The sequence below is a fragment of the Phoenix dactylifera genome, chromosome 11 (genome assembly GCF_009389715.1).
Source record: "Phoenix dactylifera cultivar Barhee BC4 chromosome 11, palm_55x_up_171113_PBpolish2nd_filt_p, whole genome shotgun sequence".
In the NCBI taxonomy this organism is placed as follows: Eukaryota; Viridiplantae; Streptophyta; class Magnoliopsida; order Arecales; family Arecaceae; genus Phoenix; species Phoenix dactylifera.
Window position 1 is genome coordinate 15,424,638 of NC_052402.1, and position 23,188 is coordinate 15,447,825.

Sequence of the window (23,188 nt, forward strand, 5' to 3'; positions counted from 1 at the left end):
TTACACTAATATTTTATTAATTTTTATTACATGTTTATGGTCATATTCTTATTTAAAAAATAAAAGTGCAACCACTAATAATCTCGCTATATTGTATTTAAATATCCTCTATATGCAATATTTTCCTATTTTTTATTTATATATAAGTTGGATCGTGATCTTATTGTTTTATAATAATATAATAGCTCACTATATCGATAATTATACATATACTATTGAAATTTTATATATTAATAGTATATCATAATATTAATATCAAAATATCATTTTAGAAAATAATTATATTTTTATGCCTATTATACTCTATTCTATTACAGTTATCTATTTTGTTATATTTATTTTATATTGCATTATAAGAACAGTTAGAAAAAAAGGAGAAAGAATTACACCTCATGCATCACGCGAGTTATACGCTATTATATGTACTAAAATGGGGACTCTACCTTGACAATTTTCTATTCGCTATGTGTATAAATGGTCATCCGCCACTAAAATAAAAATCAGATTGGATACTCTCATACTGGTATATCTATATTTGTTTTGTTCGATAAATATAAATACGGATATAAATGTTAGTTGTATTAATACGGATATAAATTTGTATCCATATTATTTTAAACAGATATGGATACAAATTGAATAGTCAAAGAATGGATATAAGTTGGATAATTAAATTTTATGACTACAAAATCAAAGATATTACTAAATAAAAGGTAAATCAAATAAATATCATAATTTATTTTTCTTAAAAGTTCATAAGTGCTAATATAAAATTAAATAAATTATAAATAGAATCGGATATTCAGATACTGATTGAATGTCTAGTCATACTTATATTCGTTTTTATTTTTTATCGACATGGATGCGGATACAGATATTAGTCGGATGCTCAAATTTTTATCTATATCTGTATAGATTAGGATACAAAAATGGATCTAAATGGATATTATCTAATCTACTCTTGGAAACACTTCTTGGGTGGACGGTAGTTTTGTAGTTTGGGAGAAGGAAGGGCATTTGGATCGAACGGTGCATGTCACTCGAGGGAGGGTGATGGGGTTTCTTCATCATGATTCGAAACCTGTGGGTCGTTGCCTTTCGCTGACCTGAAAAGAACAACCTAAATATTATACGGTGGTCTGGTGATTTGCATGTTGGTAAATTTGGTGACATGAATGCACGAGAATAGCTCAATTTTTTTTGGTTTTTTTAGCGATCTTTTTCTTCTTTTTTTTTTCTTTTTTTTTTTTTTGTCGAGTGGTAAGGATAGTGGAGCGATGTGGCACTAGCACGGTATATGCGCACTTTGGAAGTAGCCAAAGGCTCGGCATTTCCACTAACACATGCAATGTAAAGGATAAGACCTATCATAACCTGTTATGGCTAGAAATAGTTTAACTGCATAAAAATACTGTTTAGATTTACATGAATAATATGTAGCATGTTTAGTTTTAAATGAATAATATATAGCATGTCTGGAATAAGGCCCAAGAAAACATGGGAAGAAAAATAAAAAATAAATTAAATAAGGCGAATTAAAAGGAGAAGAACAATCATCAGATTGGACAAAAATCAAAACTTGTTAAAAAAGTCCATATGGATCAAGGGAGGTGATTGTTCGTACCAGGTTCCGTTTCTACCTTGTTGATGAACTCTGAATGGAGATGTTCTAAGCTCAAAGGACCATGAACTCTATCTCTATCTCTCTCTCTCCTCTCCATCTAAGGCACACTTTCTGAGATCCAGTATAGAGAAGCCATGAGAAGATGGACTCACAATCCAAATAAAAAAAATGGACAGAGACTAAATAAATGCAAGGAAAAGAGGAGGGGAAACAGGCGAAATAGGAAAGAAGACCAGCTTTCCTCTTTCTGAGATGTAGATAATCTAGCTTCAAAGATTAATGTGAGGTCACTGCCTACCATCCAAAAAATTTTAATGCGGCGTTGACCCAGTTTGACCGACAGAATTCTTTGGACATGATCCATGCTTGGACTTTGTCGGCTCACATTCGTTGGTGAGTTTAACCAGCCTCTCTTCACCTTTGCAACCCCTATCTCCTTTTCCTAGATTTGAAAGATCAGAGACATGAATCTAGAGGATTTGCACCGGGAAAAATCTTAGAATAAATTACATAAGGCTGAATTCTTGAGAGATGACAACTCTCAGTCCTGAATCTTGATCATTTTCTTGGAAGCTCAATCCAATTTTTAGAGATTGTGTATAATGGGATTGAGTCAATCCAGATTGGAATAGAACCCAAGCGACCTTAGACCTGACCTCTAGGTCCCGCATGAGTATGAAGTTAGGACCCACACTTTGATTGGATCATATATGGAGGATTTCAAATGATTGGACTTGATTCGTGCTGGTGAATTGATCCACTGGTAAAAATTGGCTCAACGGTCTAAGTTAAACCTCATTGTATTAAATAGACTAACATAACATGAAACAAGACACCACCCAACCCAGACGAGTGATGGATACTCCAATTTATAGTAATTTTTTTAAAAAAAAGGAAGACATGGTTTTAAAAAAATAAAAAAAAGAGGAGAAGAAGAAAGAAAGAAATATCTGGTGAAATTTGTTGGTGACTAGCAGAAAAATTATTGAGAAAGCAAGCACGCTCGATTTCAATCAGCATAGGAGACACAACCCTAACTTAATAAGAGGCCCAACAAAATTGAGTTTGACTTTTTTTTTCAAAAAAAAAAGAAAAGAGTTCAACTATTCTTTAAAAAAAGAATTATACAAAGGGATGTTTGTTTTCTTTTTCTTTTTCTTGTTCTTTTTTTTTTGAGAGGAATTATCATAGCATTAGTATATGAGCTTTTAACCCTAAAAATGTGTGAATCGAATAATAAGAAAGGAAGATTACCAAAAAAAACAACAACAAAGTGTAATTTGTTCAAAATATAAATAAAAAAATGTTAATCTTTTTATCTCAATACATGAAAATCAAATATTTGTGAATAAAAAGTATTTATTACTTCGCAAACAATCAAATATATTTATGTGCCAAGAGTAATATATTTTAAAGAGTAATATGTCTATTTATGTGTCGATGACCAATATATTTTTGAGAATTCTTCTTGGTGAATGCACCGAGACCATAAGGATACCAATTTCAACACCAAAGTCCAATGCGTTAGAATGAATGGGGTGCATAGCCAAAAATTTGGACTTAGTTAATATAAAAGTCATTCACCCTTCTCTCTCTAAAAAAATACCAAGAAAATACTTGAGATAAAAATTCTAAAAAAAAATATTCTGGAAGCATTATTGTATCCCTTATTCACACATGAATTTTTCCATTGTTCTTTTGAGAAGCTAATCAGATTTCTTTTTTTCATTAGAAATATGTAATGTGTATTTAAAGTAAATTTATTTTCTAACATGTTTTAAATGAGCATATCTTATTTCAAGTATATTATATACTGTAATGTTAGTTAAAAAATAAAACGCAAATGAGCTGGCTATGAGCGGTTAAGGCCCTGTTTGGGGGAGCTTTTGGAGGGCCAAAAAGCATTTTCTGGCCCTCCAAAAGTACTTTTAGATAAAAAATAGTGTTTGGTAAAATTTTCGAAAAGCTGTTTCAGCTTTTGCGAGAAGCTGAAAACAGCTTTTGGGGAGAAGCTCAAATTTGGAGCTTTCCGAAAATACTATTTTCAGCTTTGTCGAGAAGCTATTTTTTGGACCAAAATACCCCCATTAAATCTCACTTTTTTCTCCAAAACCCTCATCCCACCTCTTCCTCTCTCACCCATCCTCTCCCTCTCCCTCTCTATCTTCTTCTTTCTCTCAACGCCGCCGCCTCTTTTCCTTCTTCCTCTTCTTTTTTTTTCTTTTTTTTTTGTTTTGGGAGCTCGTGGCTGCCCACGGTGGTAGCCACCATGCCGGCCACCACCCATGGCCGACGATCCTTCTATATTTCAATGAAATAAAATAATAAATAAATAAATAAATAACTAAGTAAAATAAATAAAAAGAAAAATAATAAGTGAGTGGCAAATAATCTGATCTAAATAAATAAATAAATAAATAAATAAAAATATTAGTAATTATTTAACCAATTTTATCACGTAGCTAGAAAATTTGTTAGAGAGATAAATGGTCATTAGAAGGATGAAAAATTAATTTACACTAATAATTATAATATTTTATATATTTATTATTGTATTATACTATAAATATAATATTATATTACATTATACCATAATACATTGATATGTTATGTTAAATAATTTAATACTGTATTAAATTATTATTCTATAATACATAATGTTATAGTACTATATTATAATAATATTATCTTACATTACATTAATATTATATTATATTATATATTTATATATTAATACGTATTATATTTTATTATACTCTGTTGTATAATACTGGTAATGTTCTTTATGGTCATTTTGTCACATAAAAGTACTTTCTCAGCTTCTTTACCAAATACATGTTAAAGTGCCACAGCACTTTAAAAATGTAGTTACCAAACAGCAAATATTTTTTTATAAACACTCTACTTCAAATAATTTTATTTTCAATAGCCCTACTTCTAAAAGTTTTACTATTAATAGCTCCCAACACAAGCGTGAGGTTGAGAAAGCAAAGTGTCGATCGCCTTCCTTTCACTCACGGACAGCGGTTGGGCGCCGCTCCCCGTTTGTCGAGGCAGATCCCCGCCACGCACGTGCCGATCCGCAAACTTTTCTCCACGTGGCGCGGCGTTCGATTTTTTCCGACTATAAAAATTATGGCTCAGTCCCAGTCCACGGCGGCGGAGCTGAAATTTCTTCTTCCCTCTATCCCTGTCAAATTAACTAAATCCATCTCTATCCTCTATTGGATGCTTTATCGCTCTTGAATTCTTCCTCCCTGCTCTCGCCGTTCTCGTATCTCTCTCTCTTTCCATCTCTTCCTCGAATTCTTCGATTCCGATCGAAGTCCTGGGGTTTTCCCTTTTTGCTCTTCGATCGATTAGGGTTTTCGGAGATGCTGAGGTCGCGCCGGAGCCATCACCAGCTCCACCAGAACACTATCAGGCGCCGAACCGCCGGTGGCAGCGCCGCCGCGTCCCTCGCCCCGCCGCCGGGGTCCAGGGACAAGTTCGCGTCATTGGACAGCCGCGAGCCGGAGGAGCGAGCTGGGCGGTCGGAGGAGTCTTCCAAGTCGTCAGCGAACTCCTCGTCTTCTTCGGCCTCTACGGCAGCTCCTTCTTGTAATCTGGATCGTTTCTTGAAGTCCACTACTCCATCAGTTCCCGCTCAGTATCTCCCAAAGGTTCTTGATTTCTTCTTTGAAAAAAAATCTAGTTTTCTTTGGGTTTTGTTTCGAGTTTGATTGATTTGGTTTGTAAAATTGGTAGACGAGGTTGAGGGGGTGGAGGACGTGTGATGTGGAGTACCGGCCATACTTCACGCTGGGGGACCTATGGGACTCCTTCAAGGAGTGGAGTGCCTACGGTGCTGGTGTTCCTCTCGTTCTGAATGACAGCGACTGTGTTGTCCAGTATTATGTTCCCTATTTGTCCGGCATCCAGTTATATGGTGAAGTAACCAGTCAGGCACTCAGTTCTTGGTATTCCCTACTGTGCTAGTTCTCCTGTTTCTATATTTAATGTGAATCTGTGAATTTTTTTCGAAAAGTTGTGCTTTTAATGTTCGCTCTTGCTGTAAGTCATTTTATTAAAGTGGTATTATTGTTTATTTGCAGTATAATGTTGATTCTTCAAATCATTTACTGGAGATATATAGAAAAAAAAGTAGCATGGAAAGAAGCACGACTTCGTTTATCATACCTATAGAAAAAAAAAACGCTCACTAGAGGGTTGACATATACACGGGAATTGCCAGTTTTTCATTGGATCATTTTTATTGTTTGCGTTGTGATGCTGACACCTAACTGGAAGATGGTAATCTATTTCTGTTTTGCCTTTTTTTAAGGAAAAAAATTGGGATTTATTTCAGTTATGAGATTTGATGCTCTCATTCTCAGTCTGCATTAAACCATAACCACGAAGCCTTATTCCAACTTTCTGGGGTCAGCTTTATTGATGATCATTCACTAAGAATTCTGATTTAAGGCCACATCTAAAGTTAGTTAAAGCTCAATTCTTAGTCTGTATTAGTTACATATATGTGCATGCTTTCATAACTTTCTTTGGAAATTCATCCGGACATTGACTAACATAGTTCCTCATAAAATGAGGAGGTTGTGTGGAAGCATCACCAAAAATGCAATTAGCTGACATGAAAAGTACATTCTCTTTAATGGAAACATGTTTAACGGAAAATGCATACAATTTACAGTACAACATATTTCTAAAAATAATTTTATATTTGATGTTACTGTATCATGGAGACTATTTTGCTACAGATGTTATCCAATGGAGGGGCCTTAATGAAGATTTGGATGCATTACATGATCAGAGATGATTAGGAGGTCTAAAGGTTCATTCTAACAGATATATCTGCACATGGAGTGAGATTATATGAGATTGATGGTGAGTCGTGGTTCTGAGTATTTAGTTTGGGTACTAAGCAAGATGCAATAAGTGATGAGTATCAAGATGCAATAAATCTGCGCAGATAGATGCAAGATAATAAATGTTTTGTTGCATCTAAAAAGGTTGTAAGGATTGCTCTGTAGCAGAGATCTGTGAGGGGCTTGCTGAATATATGTGAATATATCCTAATGAAATATATTATTATCATTAGGAGTGGCAATTATCATAATGAATGTTTTGGAGCATCTGCTGATGTTTTCTAAGTTAGTATATATATTTGGATTTGTACTTTCTTGGGACCTCATGTTTAATTTCAATACTTCCCGAGTTAATGACAATTTTATATATGTTTTAATAATGGTGACCTGCCTATGACACCCTCTCACACCTGGGGTGTATGTGTTCCTGCTCTGGCTGGACTCTTTCTCTTCTAACAGTTAGTAATGGCAGCCTCAATTATGGGAATCCTATTCATTTAAACTTTGCTATTTAAGAACTGATCATGCTAATACCGATAAAGATGCTTTGAATTCTTCTTGTCTTCTAGAGTTGTCTGTTTCCTCCTATCTTGAAGTTGTTTTGTGCAAGTCATTGTCATCGGACTAATTAGTCAAAAACTATTGAAACTGCTTTCTTTAGGTTTGAAATGGCTCTTTGGCTCTTAAAATGAATTTTTAAATGCATCCTTCATTGAATTTGGCATATCAGGAGCATACCAGTTTTCAGTATGGCCATTTCTGTAAAGGTACAAGTATTGCAACTATACTTTGATTTATATTGTTTTATTCATCTATAGGCTTTAGTATGCTTCAATTTCTCCATGCATGTATTTTTTTTTGGGGAGACGAATGCCTTGCTCAACATAATTTGACTTTTTGGCCAACTGAACCAAATGTGCAAAGTTGATGCCTTGTTTACCCTGTTTCAGATGCCTAGTTTCTGTGTTATCTAAAAACATGGTCTTCAATATATTTTCAGGTTGAAAAGGAGTTAGGTGGAAAAAAAGAGTTTATACACGCTGCCAAATTTAGTGGTGATTGCAAAATGGAAATATAAACAGTTGGATATAATCTACAAGGTCTGAAATGCATATAATGCCATTTGCTACGTCACTCTCAAAACCAAAACAATATAACACGCTATTAAAACTATTATTTAGGACAACTCCATACATGAATAAGGAATCTCTAGAACATGAAATTGTGTACAGGCATTTTAGACAATTAAAATCATTACAGTGTTCTAAATTTTTATTTTGAAAACTCTCATCTTTAAATTTGTTAGGGTGCTTTATTCCTTTCTTTCACCCTGCATGTTATAACTCTACGCTGGATGTCATATATGCATCTGTGCATGTGCATCCAAGCATATGCTCATGCGCGCATGCCTGCCTGCATGTACTCACACCCATGCATATGCACATGCATGCCTGCTTGCACACATGCATGCATGTGTACAATTGATAGGCGGATCAGGGTAGGCACTAATAACTAATAAGTATGTCATTTACTTGAACTACATGTTCTTAGCTGATTTTATGTTATAATGCAATTTAACTGTTAACCGTATGTTCTGTGTCAGTTGAAGTGGACCCATCTTGGATGTGCATATTTCCAAAATCAGAAGCTGCTCTCTCTGTAGATATCCATAATATCAACTAAAATTAGGTGACTTAGAACATACTTCTAGCTAGGAGCCTCTTTTCCTTCTGCCCAGCTCCTCGAAAACAACGTTCGAGAAACTTCGGAACAAACTAATCCCCCCGAGGGGGACGAGGCCACAGGCCGAAGGGGGGTAACGCCCAATTCCCAGGTGACAGGTCCATTTATGGACCGGATATCCCCTGGGCAATTCCTTTGAAAGACTTAGGTACATACCTTAGTTGGTCCTTCTGTCATAGTCAACAGGTAAGAGGTAAACCCGCCTAGTGCTTGTCATAATTGCGGATCTGCAGTGAATTATATGATTCTTGTCGAGATAACTAGATCAGTATCAATTTATTGTCAATTTCTAGCCATTCACTGTTCTAACTGCTCAAAGTATCAATGGGTGGGAGCAACTGTGGAAAGTGAACTTTGTCTAGGAAGAAATCAGTACTGGGCACTGACCTGCATGTCTTTTATGAATCAAATTATCATTATTGTTGCCACCGCTGCGATATTATATTGACTCCGAATATTGGTTTCAATTCTGACTTTGAATATTCAGTGGAAGATCTCAGTCTTATTAAACAGTCAGTATACCATGCTTATGGTCTGCATTTTTATGGCTCAAACCTCTTTCTAAATGATCGGGGCTTTATTCTTTTTGATATCTTCAATAATTTAACCAGAGCAGTATAGTTGCATAGGAAGTCGACTTCCCATCTTCTAATTTGTTATTAAACATAGTGAGTTCATTATAAGTGATTTTTCATGCCCTGCATACTAAAATTATTATATATGCTTTGTAATTTGTCAATATATTTGGTGGCTTGTCAAGCCATTACTATTTAGAAGGATCAAAGCTTAAGAGTTATGTGGATTGTGACATTGTTTTAATTTGAGTAACTTGTCTGCATGGACCTGTTAGGGCAGCCAATGCAAATCTCAATTTCAATTTTCAGGTTATCTACGAACATAAGTTAAATGATAACATTTGAAGTTTCTCGCTTGCAATCAATCCATGTTATATTATCTCTTGATACCATAAATTTGAAGAATAAATTGCTTCCTGCTGATATTTATTCTAAAGTTTCTCTTCTGCACCATTGGCTGAAGATGTCACCTTGTTGGTAAACTGAGTTCATCATAGCTGTTCTCTTCTTATGGACATCATTTTTCTTTTCTATCAGGATGATCTGTTTTCAGTCCTAATATATTATGTTGAACAAAACAATTATAGCTAATATTATGGTGCATGATGGATTTCTTATTTGGTTATTGCCTATCTGAACAGCAATTTGATGTGCCTCTTGCAATTCATGATAGGTTACGAATTTTTCCAACTGACCTATTTACTTGCATCTTTTTTTCCCTAATTATGTTATTGGCTGAAAAAGATTATTTGCTAATACTAAACGAGCTCATACTGTGTATCTAGAAAACTAAAATTGCATAAGAAAATAATTATAGTTAACTTCAGAATTTCAATTGTTTGACATGAAAATATAATTAATATGAGCAAAATTACAGACTTAAGACTTCAACTGTGACAGCTCACAATGTCATAGTTCTGAGATGGATTTCTACATCTATTCATTCTTTTTTCTAATTAAACCATTGTATTGAAAACTAACAATTAAATGCAATAAAAAGATAGGCCAATGTTAGAAAAATGTGTAACGGCCATTTAAAGTTAGTTTGGAGAAAAGAAAAGAGCACAATCTCAGGGTTCACGGTCTTGGTGTGGACTCTATACCAGTACTATGCTCGTACAATGTCAGTGCGCCTGGTATGTAGTTTGGTTTGGCGCACCGAGTTTCGGTACATTCCCTGTATCGAGTCTTAGTTCGTTACTGGTACGATACAGTACGCACTAGTATGGCGAACCTTGGAACATATTTAGAAACCTTAAGTTCTTTTTCTCCTTGTATCAATTGCTCTGTTGCTTTTCTTCGTATAAAGAAAAATTTTCCTATTTCTAGGAGGAAAAATGTATGTTAATTTTTCAGTAGGTATGGAGGAAAAATGCGATGTTATGATGATGTAGAAGACCAGATGAAGGGACCTAACAATTCAACAAAAAGGGTTCTAACGTCCGACTAAGAATCATGAGCAGATTTTACATAGTCAATCAAGATTAAAGTAATGTCGCAACTATAACCTGCTGCTGTAGTAGCAGCATTATCAATTCCAGAAGTAATCTCATTACCTTCTTCTCTTTTTGTTCCACTAAACCTTTTCTTGTTACTTCCGTTCTCCTTCTTTCTTTTTCCATATTTGTTCTCTGAACATTTAATGATAATCGATATTAGATAAGGAAGCTATATTGATGCACAGATTTGCTAGACTAGCCCATAATCACAACTTGGAATTAATTGGCATGGGACAAAATTGTAACTCAGAAGAATTGCACAATAGGTTAAGAATATTGTCGAATATTCAAACAAGTTGGAAGAAAGTGACATATTATTAGATATATCTTCGTAAGCAGGGCAAAAAACAAAACGTTTACGTGAGATTTAAAGATTTTTTGTTTAGAAATCAGACTGGCTACCACCTCCCATCCTTTATATATTACGTTAAAAGTGTGAACATGGATTTAGAGATTTCTGCTTAGAAATCAGATTCACCACCAGCTTCCATATTTTATATGTTAAATAAAAAGGGTTCCAGATCTGAAACAACTCAGATCAGATTAACAATTCTACAATTGTGTCACATGGTCATTATTGTGAATGTCACCTATTTTTTTGATATATTATATATTTCTGCATCAAGCTAAATTAGTATAACATTCTGTATCACTTAGTGCCGAACCTTCACATCTTATTTTGGAAATTTCCTGTTTTGATGCTTATATATCTCCCTTCATTGGGCTTAAATCAGTGAACCACCATATGTTCGTGCAATATTGCCACAGATTTGATGTGCCATTTTTTACTGGACTTTTTGTTCAACACAGGTGGCCTGGGGAGGAGAGTGATTGTGATTGTTACAAGGATTCTAGTAGTGATGGAAGTAGTGATTGTGATAATGAAAAGGACATTAAATATTCTTTGAATTGGAATCAGAACCATCTGGCTGGCACCTCCATGCTTAGGATGGATAGACTGCCCTTGAGGGAGAAGCATGCAACTCTGCAAGAAGGGTTTTCAAGTGATGATGGTGAAGCTGGGAATTCTCAAGGTTACCTGCTGTTTGAATATCTCGAACAGGATCCTCCTCATAGTCGTGAACCTTTAGCTGACAAGGCAAGTTCTATTAATGGTATCAACTAAACCTTTAGTTTATGTTGCTCACACCTTGTTTCTTTGACATTATCTGGCTCTTTCCAGGTTGCAAATCTAGCATGTTGCTTTCCTGAATTGAGAAGCCTTAGAAGCTGTGATTTGTTGCCAGCAAGTTGGATTTCTATTGCATGGTAAGATTCAGTCTGGGTTTAAAGGCATAATCCTCTTCAAGGGAATGTTAACTTTATGAAAATTTGAAAATGTTACAGGTACCCTATATACCGTATACCAACCGGACCAACACTAAAAGATTTGGATGCCTGCTTCCTAACCTTCCATGCTCTTTCAACATCATTTAGAGGTAATGGTATTTTCTCATCGCTTTCATTCTTCTCCAGGCCAATCAAAGAGAATGGTCACTTATGTATGCTCCATGGTCTTATGCTGTGTATCCTAAGTAATGACTCATCAGATGCAAACTTTGAGGCTTGGATTGATGAAGGGATTCTTTTTTTCTTTTTACTTCTGTTTTTGGATATATATGTAGGATTTGGTAATCTCAATGTTACGCTTGCAAGTGATATCGTTTGAAATCTTATTGTTCCCTGGAAAGTTTTAGATAGGAGATATTATATATTCTGAACATTTATGCATAGACCAGTGTCCTGTTTTAATTTAGTCTGTTTTGTCAGGATTCTTAATTATTTCTATTAATTATCTTATGCATTTGAATTTATGGAATGGTTAACATATTCTACTTGCATAACTTGCTTCCTTTTAATTATCCTAAAAAGCATTCTCTTTAATTATCCTAATAACAACTTAAGTATGCCAATAATTCATCCATGTAAAAAATTGGCCTGTGTAAATGCTCCTTCTTTATTCTGAAAATAACCATCTTTATCTAAAATGACAAGGACTAGAACCCAAAATTGCCTACTTTATCAAAGGCAATCAGGATTAGAATATAATTTTGTGGGTGTATTGTCCTTTCCATGATGTTTATCCATCCGTGCTCCCATATCATATGGCTTTACTAGCATACTTCTTTCATTAGAGCCCCTGTATCCTTTCAACTTTGCTCAACAACAAATAGAAATACAGAATCGAGTGAACTAAATGTGATGCGACATTACTTTAGCCAACCTTTGTTGGTTCAAAACTCGAAATCACTCCATGAAATAAATACTAAATAGGGTTGCAAATAAATTGGATCGACTTGCTTCTAGTCCAGAACTGGCCCAAAAATGGTCTGGTCCAATCTGGAGCATAGTTTTTTGAATATGAATTGATATTGATTTTGATGTATCCTGATTTAGAACTACATGGACCCAAAGCAGCCCAAAACTAATACACTACATTTTCAAATTTTTCCATGAATTTAAGAAATTAATTATTCTTAAACTTTCCTTTCATTGGCTATTAGCTTCACATGCATATGCACATGCACTTTTACTAGTAAATGATAAACAGCATAATTTCTTTATGTTTGCAATTTTCCATATGAAGCCCTTAACTGTTTGCTAGATTGGTGCATTACACTAGGAAATCCTGAAATTTAACAGATGCGGCTCTTGAATTCTATTTTTCCAAATCCTGGCTTATTCTGCTTTTTGTAAAAAGAAAGAATTGCTATATCTTAAATCTTTGTATTTAACAATGGACTTGCTTATCCATCCCCTTACTTTTTTTAATTTTTAGAGCAATTGCTAAATTTTACCCAAGAATTTAGAGTAGAAAAAATTGAGATCAATGACTTCTCTTTTTAAGAAAATCATATATGTAGATTGACAGTAATATCTTATTAGTTAGTTTGCTTTGTACCATATGTGCACAAATTTAGTTAAAGTAAGAAGAGTAATGAGTATGAAGCCGAACTGGTACTGGAGGGGTACCAGCCGACGACTAGTTCGGCTACAGATCCGCATCATGCCATTCTAAGGCGTATCGACATTGGGAGAGCTGGAGAGGGAGAAGGAGAGAGAGGAAATGAGAGGGAGGGAGGGAGGGAGGAAGGGAGAGGGAGAGCGGGAGGGAGAGAGGGCTCAAAAGCCCCCATCGAGAATGAAACAGGGGATACCAATTTCACCCTTTTTTTTGGCATATTTTGAACTAAAATCGGCAAATAGTTCACCGACTTCACTCAACCCTCCCTCTTCCTTTCTCTCCCTCTCTTTGTCCCTCTCTCTCTATCTTGTCCTCTCCTTAGGATCTCGAGCACCGTGGTAGGACTTGTGTTTCGAACCAATGGAATAAACCATGACAATAACCGACTAGTCCAGTTTAGTATGCTCCAAATCTACTAGTTCGGCGCACCCCAAACTGGACGGTTCATACAGTTCAGCAAACCTTATTTCTTCTACCTTGTGGATCATCAGACACTTATTTTGAGAAGAGAAAAGGCTGGAGGAATTGTTAACAAATTTTGATGAATTAACTGCAAGAATAATATAATATGAAACTTTCTTTAAAAAGAATATTATATAATATTTCTATGCATTTTATAATTTTTACAGTGAAGCCATTAGTATAGCTTTTTACTTTTTAGTTTGTCTGGACTATGATACCAACCCACTTGATCTTATCTTACAAAATATAAAGTGGTATATAACAAATAAACTGTCAAAAACAAGAGATCTGCATCTCCCTTTGTAACCAGCATTATCTATGACAAATATTTCTTCTTCATACAACCATTTGACCCATTGATATCTTATAGTAGTTTTAGTTGTGCTTATAATTAGTTAAATCTAACTACTTAATATAATAATGAAAGCATTGGTATTTGGTATACTCCTTTCACTTAAAAAATTCTAGAAACTTAATTTATATGCCTACATGCATTGTTGCTCTAGAAGCTTAATTTATATTGAGTAAATTACGAAAACCTTCCTGAGATTAACGGTAAATTACTTTTATACCTAATCGTATGAAAAATCTATACTTACCCCCCTGAGGTTTATTTTTATCCAATACTTTAACCCATAACTTAATAGAACGTTAGTCAAACCGTTAACTTTTAATGGGACCCAAATGCCACATTAGAATTTTTTTTAAAATGATCAAAATAACCTTACAAAAACTCTCCTAAGGTCTACGTTTATTATACTTACACCCAATATTTTGTAAAACCTACAGTTACACCTAGTTAAATTGACAGCGTTAGTGAAACCATTTATCTATTATAAAAAGTCAAAATTACCTCTATAAGAAAATAAAGCTCCTCTTTTACCTTTCCGACCCTCGATCTCTTTGAAGTTTTCCGTCTTTAAGAGTCTTCTTCTTTTTGAAATTGAGTGACTAGGGTTTCTTTCTCACTTTACCACCCCACCATGAGCGTCCCTTTCCAACAAGCAACCGACGACAAGCTTTCTTCCCAACCAGCATCCGGCGACGAGCATCCTTAATTTTCGACCAGCATTCGGCAACGGACGTCCTTTCTGATTAGGTTTTGTTCTCGCTTCCTCGTCCACTGTCACCGAGATCAGGGATGCCTGTGTATCATTTGTTGATTCTGAGTTCTACTTATCCAATATCGTAGACATGATTCTTTAACATTGTCGCTATGGATGAAAATTTCTATATCTACATATAGAATTATGATATCTCTGGCAGCCTATCATCAAAAGGATCCAAGTCAATACGTGTGTGAGAACTCTAGAGTGCATAAGTTGCGGTTCTATGGCCTGGCTTGGACCATGAACAAGCTAGCTCAAGCGACAAAATTCTTGATACTAGTCCATGCAGCATAAAATTTTAGAGGCATCCACTTGTTTGAGAAATTTAGATTGCTTTTTCTTGGCACATAGCTCTTTTTTGATGATTCATCAAGGTCAAACTCCAAACCTATGGCACCTCACGGCTATTCTCCTCTTTGGGTAGATGTTATATCACTTAAGGCTAGTTTGGTCATTTTCTAAATTTTTTTTGATGTGGTATCTAAATTCCATCTAAGTTAACAATTTTGCTAACATTATATTAAGTTATGGGTTAAAGTGTTGGATAAAAATAAACCTCAGGAGGATAAGCGTAGGTTTTCAAACTATTGGATGTAAGTATATTTTATTCCCTAATCTTAAGAGGATTTCTTGTAATTTATTTATCACTCGGGGGCAATTTTGACTTTTTACATGAGGTAAACAGATTCACTAACATCGTTAATTTAACTGAGTGTAAGTATAGATTTTACAAACTATTGAGTATAAGTGTAATAAACGTAAACCTCAAGATTTTTTTTAATAATTTACTCATTTATATTTTGACTATTAATGGGTTTATATTACTTACAAAAATTCTTTGTTGCTTCTTTTCAATGCTGTAACATAGCTTATCACTGGATTTTGACAACTTGTTCTCTTCAAGAACTTGAAAATCCTGAATTCTTAGATGTCATGACCCAAGTGCATTCCTCTAACAAATTCTCATATAGATAGATCAAGCATTGAAAATGAGATACTGAAATTGCTCAAGTATTGAACCTGAAAAGTAGAAACATTATAATGATCCACTTGTGTCTTTAAGATAATCATGCCGGGCTAGTTTGTAGACTGTAGGCTCTGAATACTGCCTAAGTTCCACCAAAATCCACCCCCTATGACAATCACATTGACCAGAGTTTAGAAGCCTTGTCTATTTAAGAGCAATATTTTTGCACAATTTGAGAGTTAGCAGTAATTTGATAGATGATTTTCATAGAAGGGACCAAACCTGGAATCAAATCCTGTATTCTTTACTTTTAACTCAAAAATAAGGCCATTTTTGCTCCATCTTCATCACCATTTTTGGTTATGGTCTCATAATATGGTATTGAGAATCTCCACAAAGGTGATTTTTTTTTTCCACCATAGAATAGTGGGAGTAAGCAGATCGCCAACCCTTGATCCATTACATCAATATAAACGCTGCTTGTTGATATATAAAAAACATTTTACTGGAAAAAATAGGTCTTTGCTCTATGGAGAACTTTTTCCATAGGAAATCTCCCTGCATTATGCATCTCTTCAGGAATACAGCCTCATCGGCTCACCTAACATTTTATATCTTTTATAATGCAGTTGAGCTTGAATCTTAGTGGGTCATTTACTGAAGAAGAATGGTTTAGTCTTTTGATGATGACCCTTATGAGTGATTTTTTACTCAGGAAACAATGCTTGGTTGACATTATGCTTTTTGTAAATTTGCTTAATTCTGTCCACTGTTCTGTGATACTTAACCTCTTTATATTCAGCCTTACACCTTCTGACTACCTTTCAGGTGCTGATACTGCTCTTCCTGTCATTACCTATTCACATGGGGTTGATGGTGTTCCAAAGATCTGTCTTACTGCTTTTGGTCTGTCCTCCTATAAGTTTAAACCCTCAACGTGGACTTCTAGTGGAGGATGTGAGAGCCAACTTGCTAGCTCCCTATTGCAAGCTGCTGACAGCTGGCTCCGACTCCTTGATGTCAATCATCCAGATTACCTGTTCTTTGCTTCGCATGGTGCATTCCGCAGATAGAACTTGGATACTGAATCACTTCGAGCTTTTTTTATTTCACTACTGTAGGAGTCCCAGTTATTGTTGTTTAGTTACAGTTACACACGCCGGGAAGTTCTGATGGCAGGATCACTGCATGCAAGTGGTTCTTACTATCAGTTTGTTATCTCCTGGGAATAATTTTAAAAAAGGAGGAAAAATAATGAGACAATAAATATAGCTAAAATACAATGGAAAAGAGCAAAAAACGTCCCGGTTCGATGTGATGGAAAGATGAAAAAGGAAATAACCACTTCTTAAAGGAATAGAAAGTGGACAAAGGTGGAAAGAACAAGGGAAAAAAGGATTCAGATGCTGGATTGCGCCATAAAAGAGCATCTGGAGGATGGTGGAGTATCTTTTAATTTCTTTGCCCTTCTCTTTTGCATGTACCTCAATGATTGTGAGATTTTCATGTCCTGACAGGTTAGCACATCTTTTAATTTTCTTGGGGTTTTTCTCTGTATATTTGATGATGCATTGGGGTACAATTCAGGTAATCTCCCTCCAAAATCCTTAAGACTGATTAATCCTGTTGTTGGCTCACAGAATGTTGTATACTTTTATTTCTAGATACAGATACTGGAAGGAGCCAGTTGAGATGTTCTCTTTTGTGTTGCCTCTTGCCAAAGTGGAAGTTACTGCTAGTTCTAAATACCAAATACTGGGTGGAAGTTCTAATGGTACTTTGTTGTGTTTCTTGGCTGTTATTCAAGCTTGCTCATGAAGCACCCTCTAGCATGCTGAAGACACCTTGCATGCTGCTTTAATTTTTTGTTTTTTTGACATCAATATTTCATGCACCATGCTTTCGACGAGTAGTGCAGAAAATAAATAGAGTAATAGACTATTTGATAGTATGTGGAATGGTACGATCATTTGTGGAGAATGATCATCTAGTTCAGGATCATTATGAACAAACATCAATCATCATGTAGAAAATGATTGCTTGGAGAATAAAATTAAGAAGAATAAATTTGGAGAGAGAAAATAAATAAATTTTATTAATAAAAAAATTGTAAAATTAAAGTTTTTGGCTTCTACTTCAAGAATGCTTAACAAGATCTCTCCAACGGTGCATACGCCAAGAATCGGAGCACTCTACCTCTAACAGATCATAGGAATCTTCCATAAGAAATCTTCAAATTGAAATGTGGATACTTTGTTTCCTTATTTTAAACAAAACTTTTCTAAGCCTATCAAGATTCAGAAGCCGAGTTTTGCTTCAGCTATCCCACTGAAAGTCGAAGTGCCCATCATAGCCTAGATGGCTAAGATAATAATGTAATAAGCAACAACTAGGAATGTAATCCTGGCTAAATTAATACTCTCAATGCACCACCTATACTCCCCTCATTCATGCGTACCCGTTACCACTCAATACAGGCAACTTCTACTTCAGCAGCTCATCACTAGTCCAACCCCTTTAATGTGTGCCAAAGCCAAGGTTTACTTTAGAACTCCCCCTATTCCATCATTATTAAGTTGATCATGTGAGGATTCATGCAGGCATGTGTTTAGTCCCACATCGGTTTCTCGCTGGATAGATCAAGGATACTTATACAAAATCAAAGAATCCAAATAATAGCTTTCGGCCGATCATGGTGCTTATAATTAGATTCGAATGGATTTGAACCCTTAGCCTGACGAGAACGTCAGGGCTTGAATGGAGGGAGTATATTAGGACCCATACGGGCGTATGCTTTGTCCCACATCGATTATATGCTGGGTAGATCTTGAGTACTTATATAAGATCAAGAAATTCAAATAATACCTTTCAGCTAGCTGTTTTGGATGAGGTCTTGGATTGTTACAAATGGTATCAAAGCGAACTCGGCCCATAGCCTATGTAGACTAGGGGACATTGCAGCACGAATTCATGGAGGCTGACTACGGGCTTATCGTAGTGCTTATGATTAAATTTAAATGAATTTGAATCCTTAACCTGATAAGAATGCCGGAAAAGTATGTGACAACCCATGTGAGCATGTATTTAGTCCCATCGGTTATCCATGCGAGCGTATATTTAGTCCCACATCGGTTATTCGTTGGATAGATGTTGGATACTTATACAAGATCAAGAAACCCAAATAATACCTGTCGGCTAGCCATTTTGAATGAGGTCTTGGGTTGTTAGAGATCTCATCGGACATCTAACAAGGACTAATTGATATCCATGAGTCATATTTTAGAATTATCACTTGACGCGGTGCTTGAACCTGTATGACTATTTACACACATGTTTGCAATCATGCATTGGCACAAGGTTATACCTTAGTAGATGTTTTAGCACTTGCTTCCTCCGATATTTGTGCATCTTCCCTCACACGTGTGCACCTCTAGCACACCTATACCCACGTGGCTCACTCGCCTATGCTTTATAGCTTTTTGCACTTCCACATTATCGGCTCCCTCTAATCATGGAAATTTATTCCCATGTTTCTTGCTCTATCAAGATTGTATGACATGCAATATATTTTGACTCTTCCTTAGTAGCTTCAAAATAAACAAGCTCTCCCACCTTTGTCAAATACCAAGGCAAAACTATAAAAATTCATCAACATCAAGCATGTCTTCAGAATTGGTTTGCTCTGGCACCTCGTTGAGAACTAAATCTCTGTAGGAGACCTCCATGTCCTACACAATATTTTGCTTGTTGCAGCCACGACCCCAGACTCATTTATAACACAAATCTTGTGCAGCCAAGTTTGTCTCCCTTGGCGAGTTGAGTTATGGATCAATTGACACCTCTAAAGTCGAGGGCAAATAAGGTTCGCAGGACCAATTATCAAGTTGGAGGACATACAGGTTTTTAAAATTGAGATAGAGTATGTGGAAGGCTGGAGTTCTAAAACTCGTTGTCTCTCTTTTTTTTAATAATAAGAACTTTACTTATTTGTTTTAGATATTAAATATGCATTAATTTTTCCCTCAATTTCGCACTTATTTTGGAGGATCTTGGACATCAAGGAAGAATGGGTGTTCTCTCTCTTATCTGTTCCACTTGGTAATCTGGAAGAAAAGAATAATGAACCATGCATAGATCTGGTTTAATATTTTCACTTGAATTTAAATTTAAAATATACCTATACTTGCTAAATGTTGAATTTCAAGAAGGTTTCTCCTTGGTGATCAAATCTACAAAACAATGGAAGACCAATCTTTCTAGCATTGGTGACGATCATCAACAATGTAAGGAATAACTGCAAATTCTTTTATATGATAAAATTAGGCAACTCAACACCTAAAAGTTTCAACTAATGCAAGAGCCTCAAAATGTTTAAAGTGATCTATTAGATATTACCTTTCATCATTTTTTTGGGATCTCGAACTTTACTCTAATATAGAGGTTCTTTTTCAGAGTATGAACTGTAAATTCAATTTAGAACTTATTTGGCATTGCTTTTATTTTTTATTTTCTAATTTAAAAATAAAATCATACAAAATGGGATAAAAAAAGGAAGTAAGAAATATTTGCTTTCAATATTTTCAAAAAAAAGCATGTTTTTTACAACCACTGCTAGCACTCCTTCACTACCACTGTCGTCATTGCCTTTGCCACCACCACTGCCATTATTATTGTTGTCACCATCGCTGCCATCCTTGTCGTTGCTGTCACTATTGTACCACCATTGTCATCCTCGTTATTCCACCTAGTGTTGGGCAACGGGTCGTGCCGGGCCGGCCCGGCCCAGGCCCACCGGGCCCAAAGAATAAACGGGCCGTGCCGGGCACGGCCCGTCCAGCACGGAACGCCAGCCCGGCCCGGCCCCAGGCCCGTCTATTGGCGGGCCAGGCCGGGCACGGCACGCCACGGGCCGTGCCAGGCACGGCCCGTAACGGGCGCAAACGGGCCGTGCCAGGCACGGCCCGCAACGGCTCCAGACGGGCCGTGCCTGGCACGGCCCGTTTGGAGAGGGAGGAGGAAAATAGCCGTTTCCAACGGCTATTTTCGGGAAAAAGACCCTTTTACCCCTCCCAACAGTCTAATAACGGCTGAATTGAGGGGTATTTTGGGAAAAAAAATTTTTGGGCTTCTATAAATAGCCCATTCCTCTCTCATTCTCACCACACCAAACCAACTTTTCTCTCCTTCTCTACTGCTATTATTTCTCTCTTTTAAAGTGTTCTTCTAGCAATTTAATTTTTAGTTTGTTCAAGTGCTACACAAGAGGAGGTTCCTGTTGAGAAGAGAAGGTCGCTTCTGTTGAGAGCACAAGAGGAAGCTCGGAATCTCGGCTCTGCCTCTGCCCTCCGACCCTCTACTCAATTCCTCCTTGCGGTTAGTTTTTATTTTTTGAATTAATCATAGATATGTTATCTTTTAAGGAAAGTCAGTTTGGCATTCCTCCTGTTTTTGAGGGAGAAGAAACTAATCCCCAACCCCATGTTCCTAGTTCCTCTAGAACTGGTGAACCGAGTGAAGATCAAACCTCTTCTCGTAAGAGGACTAGTGCTGTATGGAATGAATTTGATAGAGTTATGGTTGATGGAGTCTGGAAAGCTAGATATAAAAAATGTGCCAAACTTTATAGTTGTAGTAGTAGTGGGGGAACAGGGCATTTAAAACGACATCAAGAGAGTCATAGGATGCATGATTCTCATGCTCAAACTCAAAGTACCCTTAATATACAAGGGGGATTACTTGTAGGTAATTTTGCATATAATCATGAAAATCAAAGAAAAGCACTTGTAAAATGGATAGTTAAGGATGAATTACCTTTTAGTTTATGTGAATCTTTTAATTTTGAAGAATATGTTCAATTAAACCTACAACCTGCTTACAAAAGAACTAGTAGGCGTACATTTAGAAGAGTAGCTATGACTAACTTTTTAGCAATGAAACAAAATTTAATTGAAACACTTTCTACTTTAAATGTAAAAATTTCATTAACTTCTGATATTTGGTCAGCATCTGTAGGTAGTAATTGTTTTATTGCCATTACTGCTCATTATATTGATAATGATTGGCAATTAAATAAACGTATTCTTGCTTTTCGTGCTTTTGATTTTCCACATTCTGGGCAACAAATTTTAAATATCATTTATCAAACTGCATGTTCATATAATATTAATGATAAAATTATGTCTATTACTTTTGATAATGCATCTAATAATAATTCTGCTGTTGCATTATTAAAAGACTCATTGCATCCCATGTTAGATGGAAATTTATTGCATATTAGATGTGCATGTCATATCTTAAATCTTTCTGTTCAAGCTGGCATGGGCATGATTCAAGATGTGATTTCAAAAATTAGAAATGCAGTTTCTTTTATTCATGCTTCAAGATCAAGACTTCAAGAATTTAAGGAATTATGCATAAATCATGGTAAACGTTTTAAAAAATTTAAACTTGATGTAATTACTCGTTGGAACTCCACATATAGCATGATACATGATGCATACCCATATAAAAACTTATTAAGTGCATATATTAATGATCGTGGATTAGGCTTTACATTGTCTGAAACTGATTGGAATAAAGGAAAAAATTTGGAAGATTTTTTGCTTAGTTTTTATAATGCTACCAATGTTCTTTCTGGTATTTATTATCCAACTTCATGTTCATTTTTACAACAAGCATATATAATTAGTCAAAAATTTGCAGAATATAGATATGATGATGTTTTAATGCCTATTATTGACCTAATGGAATCTAAATGGAATGAGTATTGGGACAAGATATGTCCTATGCATAACTTAGCTGCCGTATTTGATCCTAGAGTTAAATTAAATGGCGTGCTAATTTTACTTGATGCATACTCTGAAAATATGAATCAAGATTCTGAATCTGCTAAAGATGAGGTAAAACAACTTCTTTATGATATTTATGCTATATATGATGAAAAAATTCGTGGATCTAGAACACAAATACAAACCTCTATTTCTTCTTCTAGTAGTTCTCGTTCGTCATCTATTTTTTCATTCATTGCACAGAGAAGACACACACATGCTTCAAGTTCCTCTTCATCTTCTTCATCTTTAAGTAGTGAACTAGAATTTTATTTACGAAATGATCTTCATTCTGCATATGATGAAAATCAAATAGAGAATCTAGATGTATTATCTTGGTGGAAGAGTGTTAGAAATCAATATCCTGTTATGTCTGCAATTGCACGCGATATTTTAGCTGTGCCGATGTCCACGGTAGCATCGGAATCCGCTTTTAGTGCAGATCGGCGTGTTCTTGACGAAAAGAGAAGTAGGATGACGGGCGAAACGGTGGAGATGCTTCTCTGCTTCAAAGATTGGTTGGATGCTGAGGCAAGACTTCAAGATAAAGGT

At 35.7% G+C, this 23,188-nt stretch overlaps 1 protein-coding gene across 6 annotated transcripts; it reads left to right on the plus strand.

Annotated features, from left to right (window-relative positions):
* The first annotated feature begins 4,780 nt into the window (after positions 1-4,780).
* Positions 4,781-17,706, plus strand: LOC103709317. Of its 6 annotated transcripts, none has more exons than XR_003386130.2 (8): positions 4,781-5,286; positions 5,372-5,583; positions 11,117-11,405; positions 11,490-11,575; positions 11,654-11,745; positions 16,638-17,249; positions 17,327-17,396; positions 17,474-17,706. XR_003386130.2 is itself a non-coding variant. In XM_008794611.4 (6 exons), exons 1-6 carry the CDS (start codon positions 4,999-5,001, stop codon positions 16,880-16,882), a joined length of 1,212 nt encoding a protein of 403 aa, XP_008792833.1. In that variant the 5' UTR covers positions 4,781-4,998; the 3' UTR covers positions 16,883-17,586. The 6 variants fall into 6 exon arrangements, 1 of the variants encoding a protein (XP_008792833.1); XR_003386131.2 differs by having other exon boundaries at positions 17,480-17,706; XR_003386127.2 differs by having other exon boundaries at positions 16,638-17,396.
* The last annotated feature ends 5,482 nt before the right edge of the window (positions 17,707-23,188 follow it).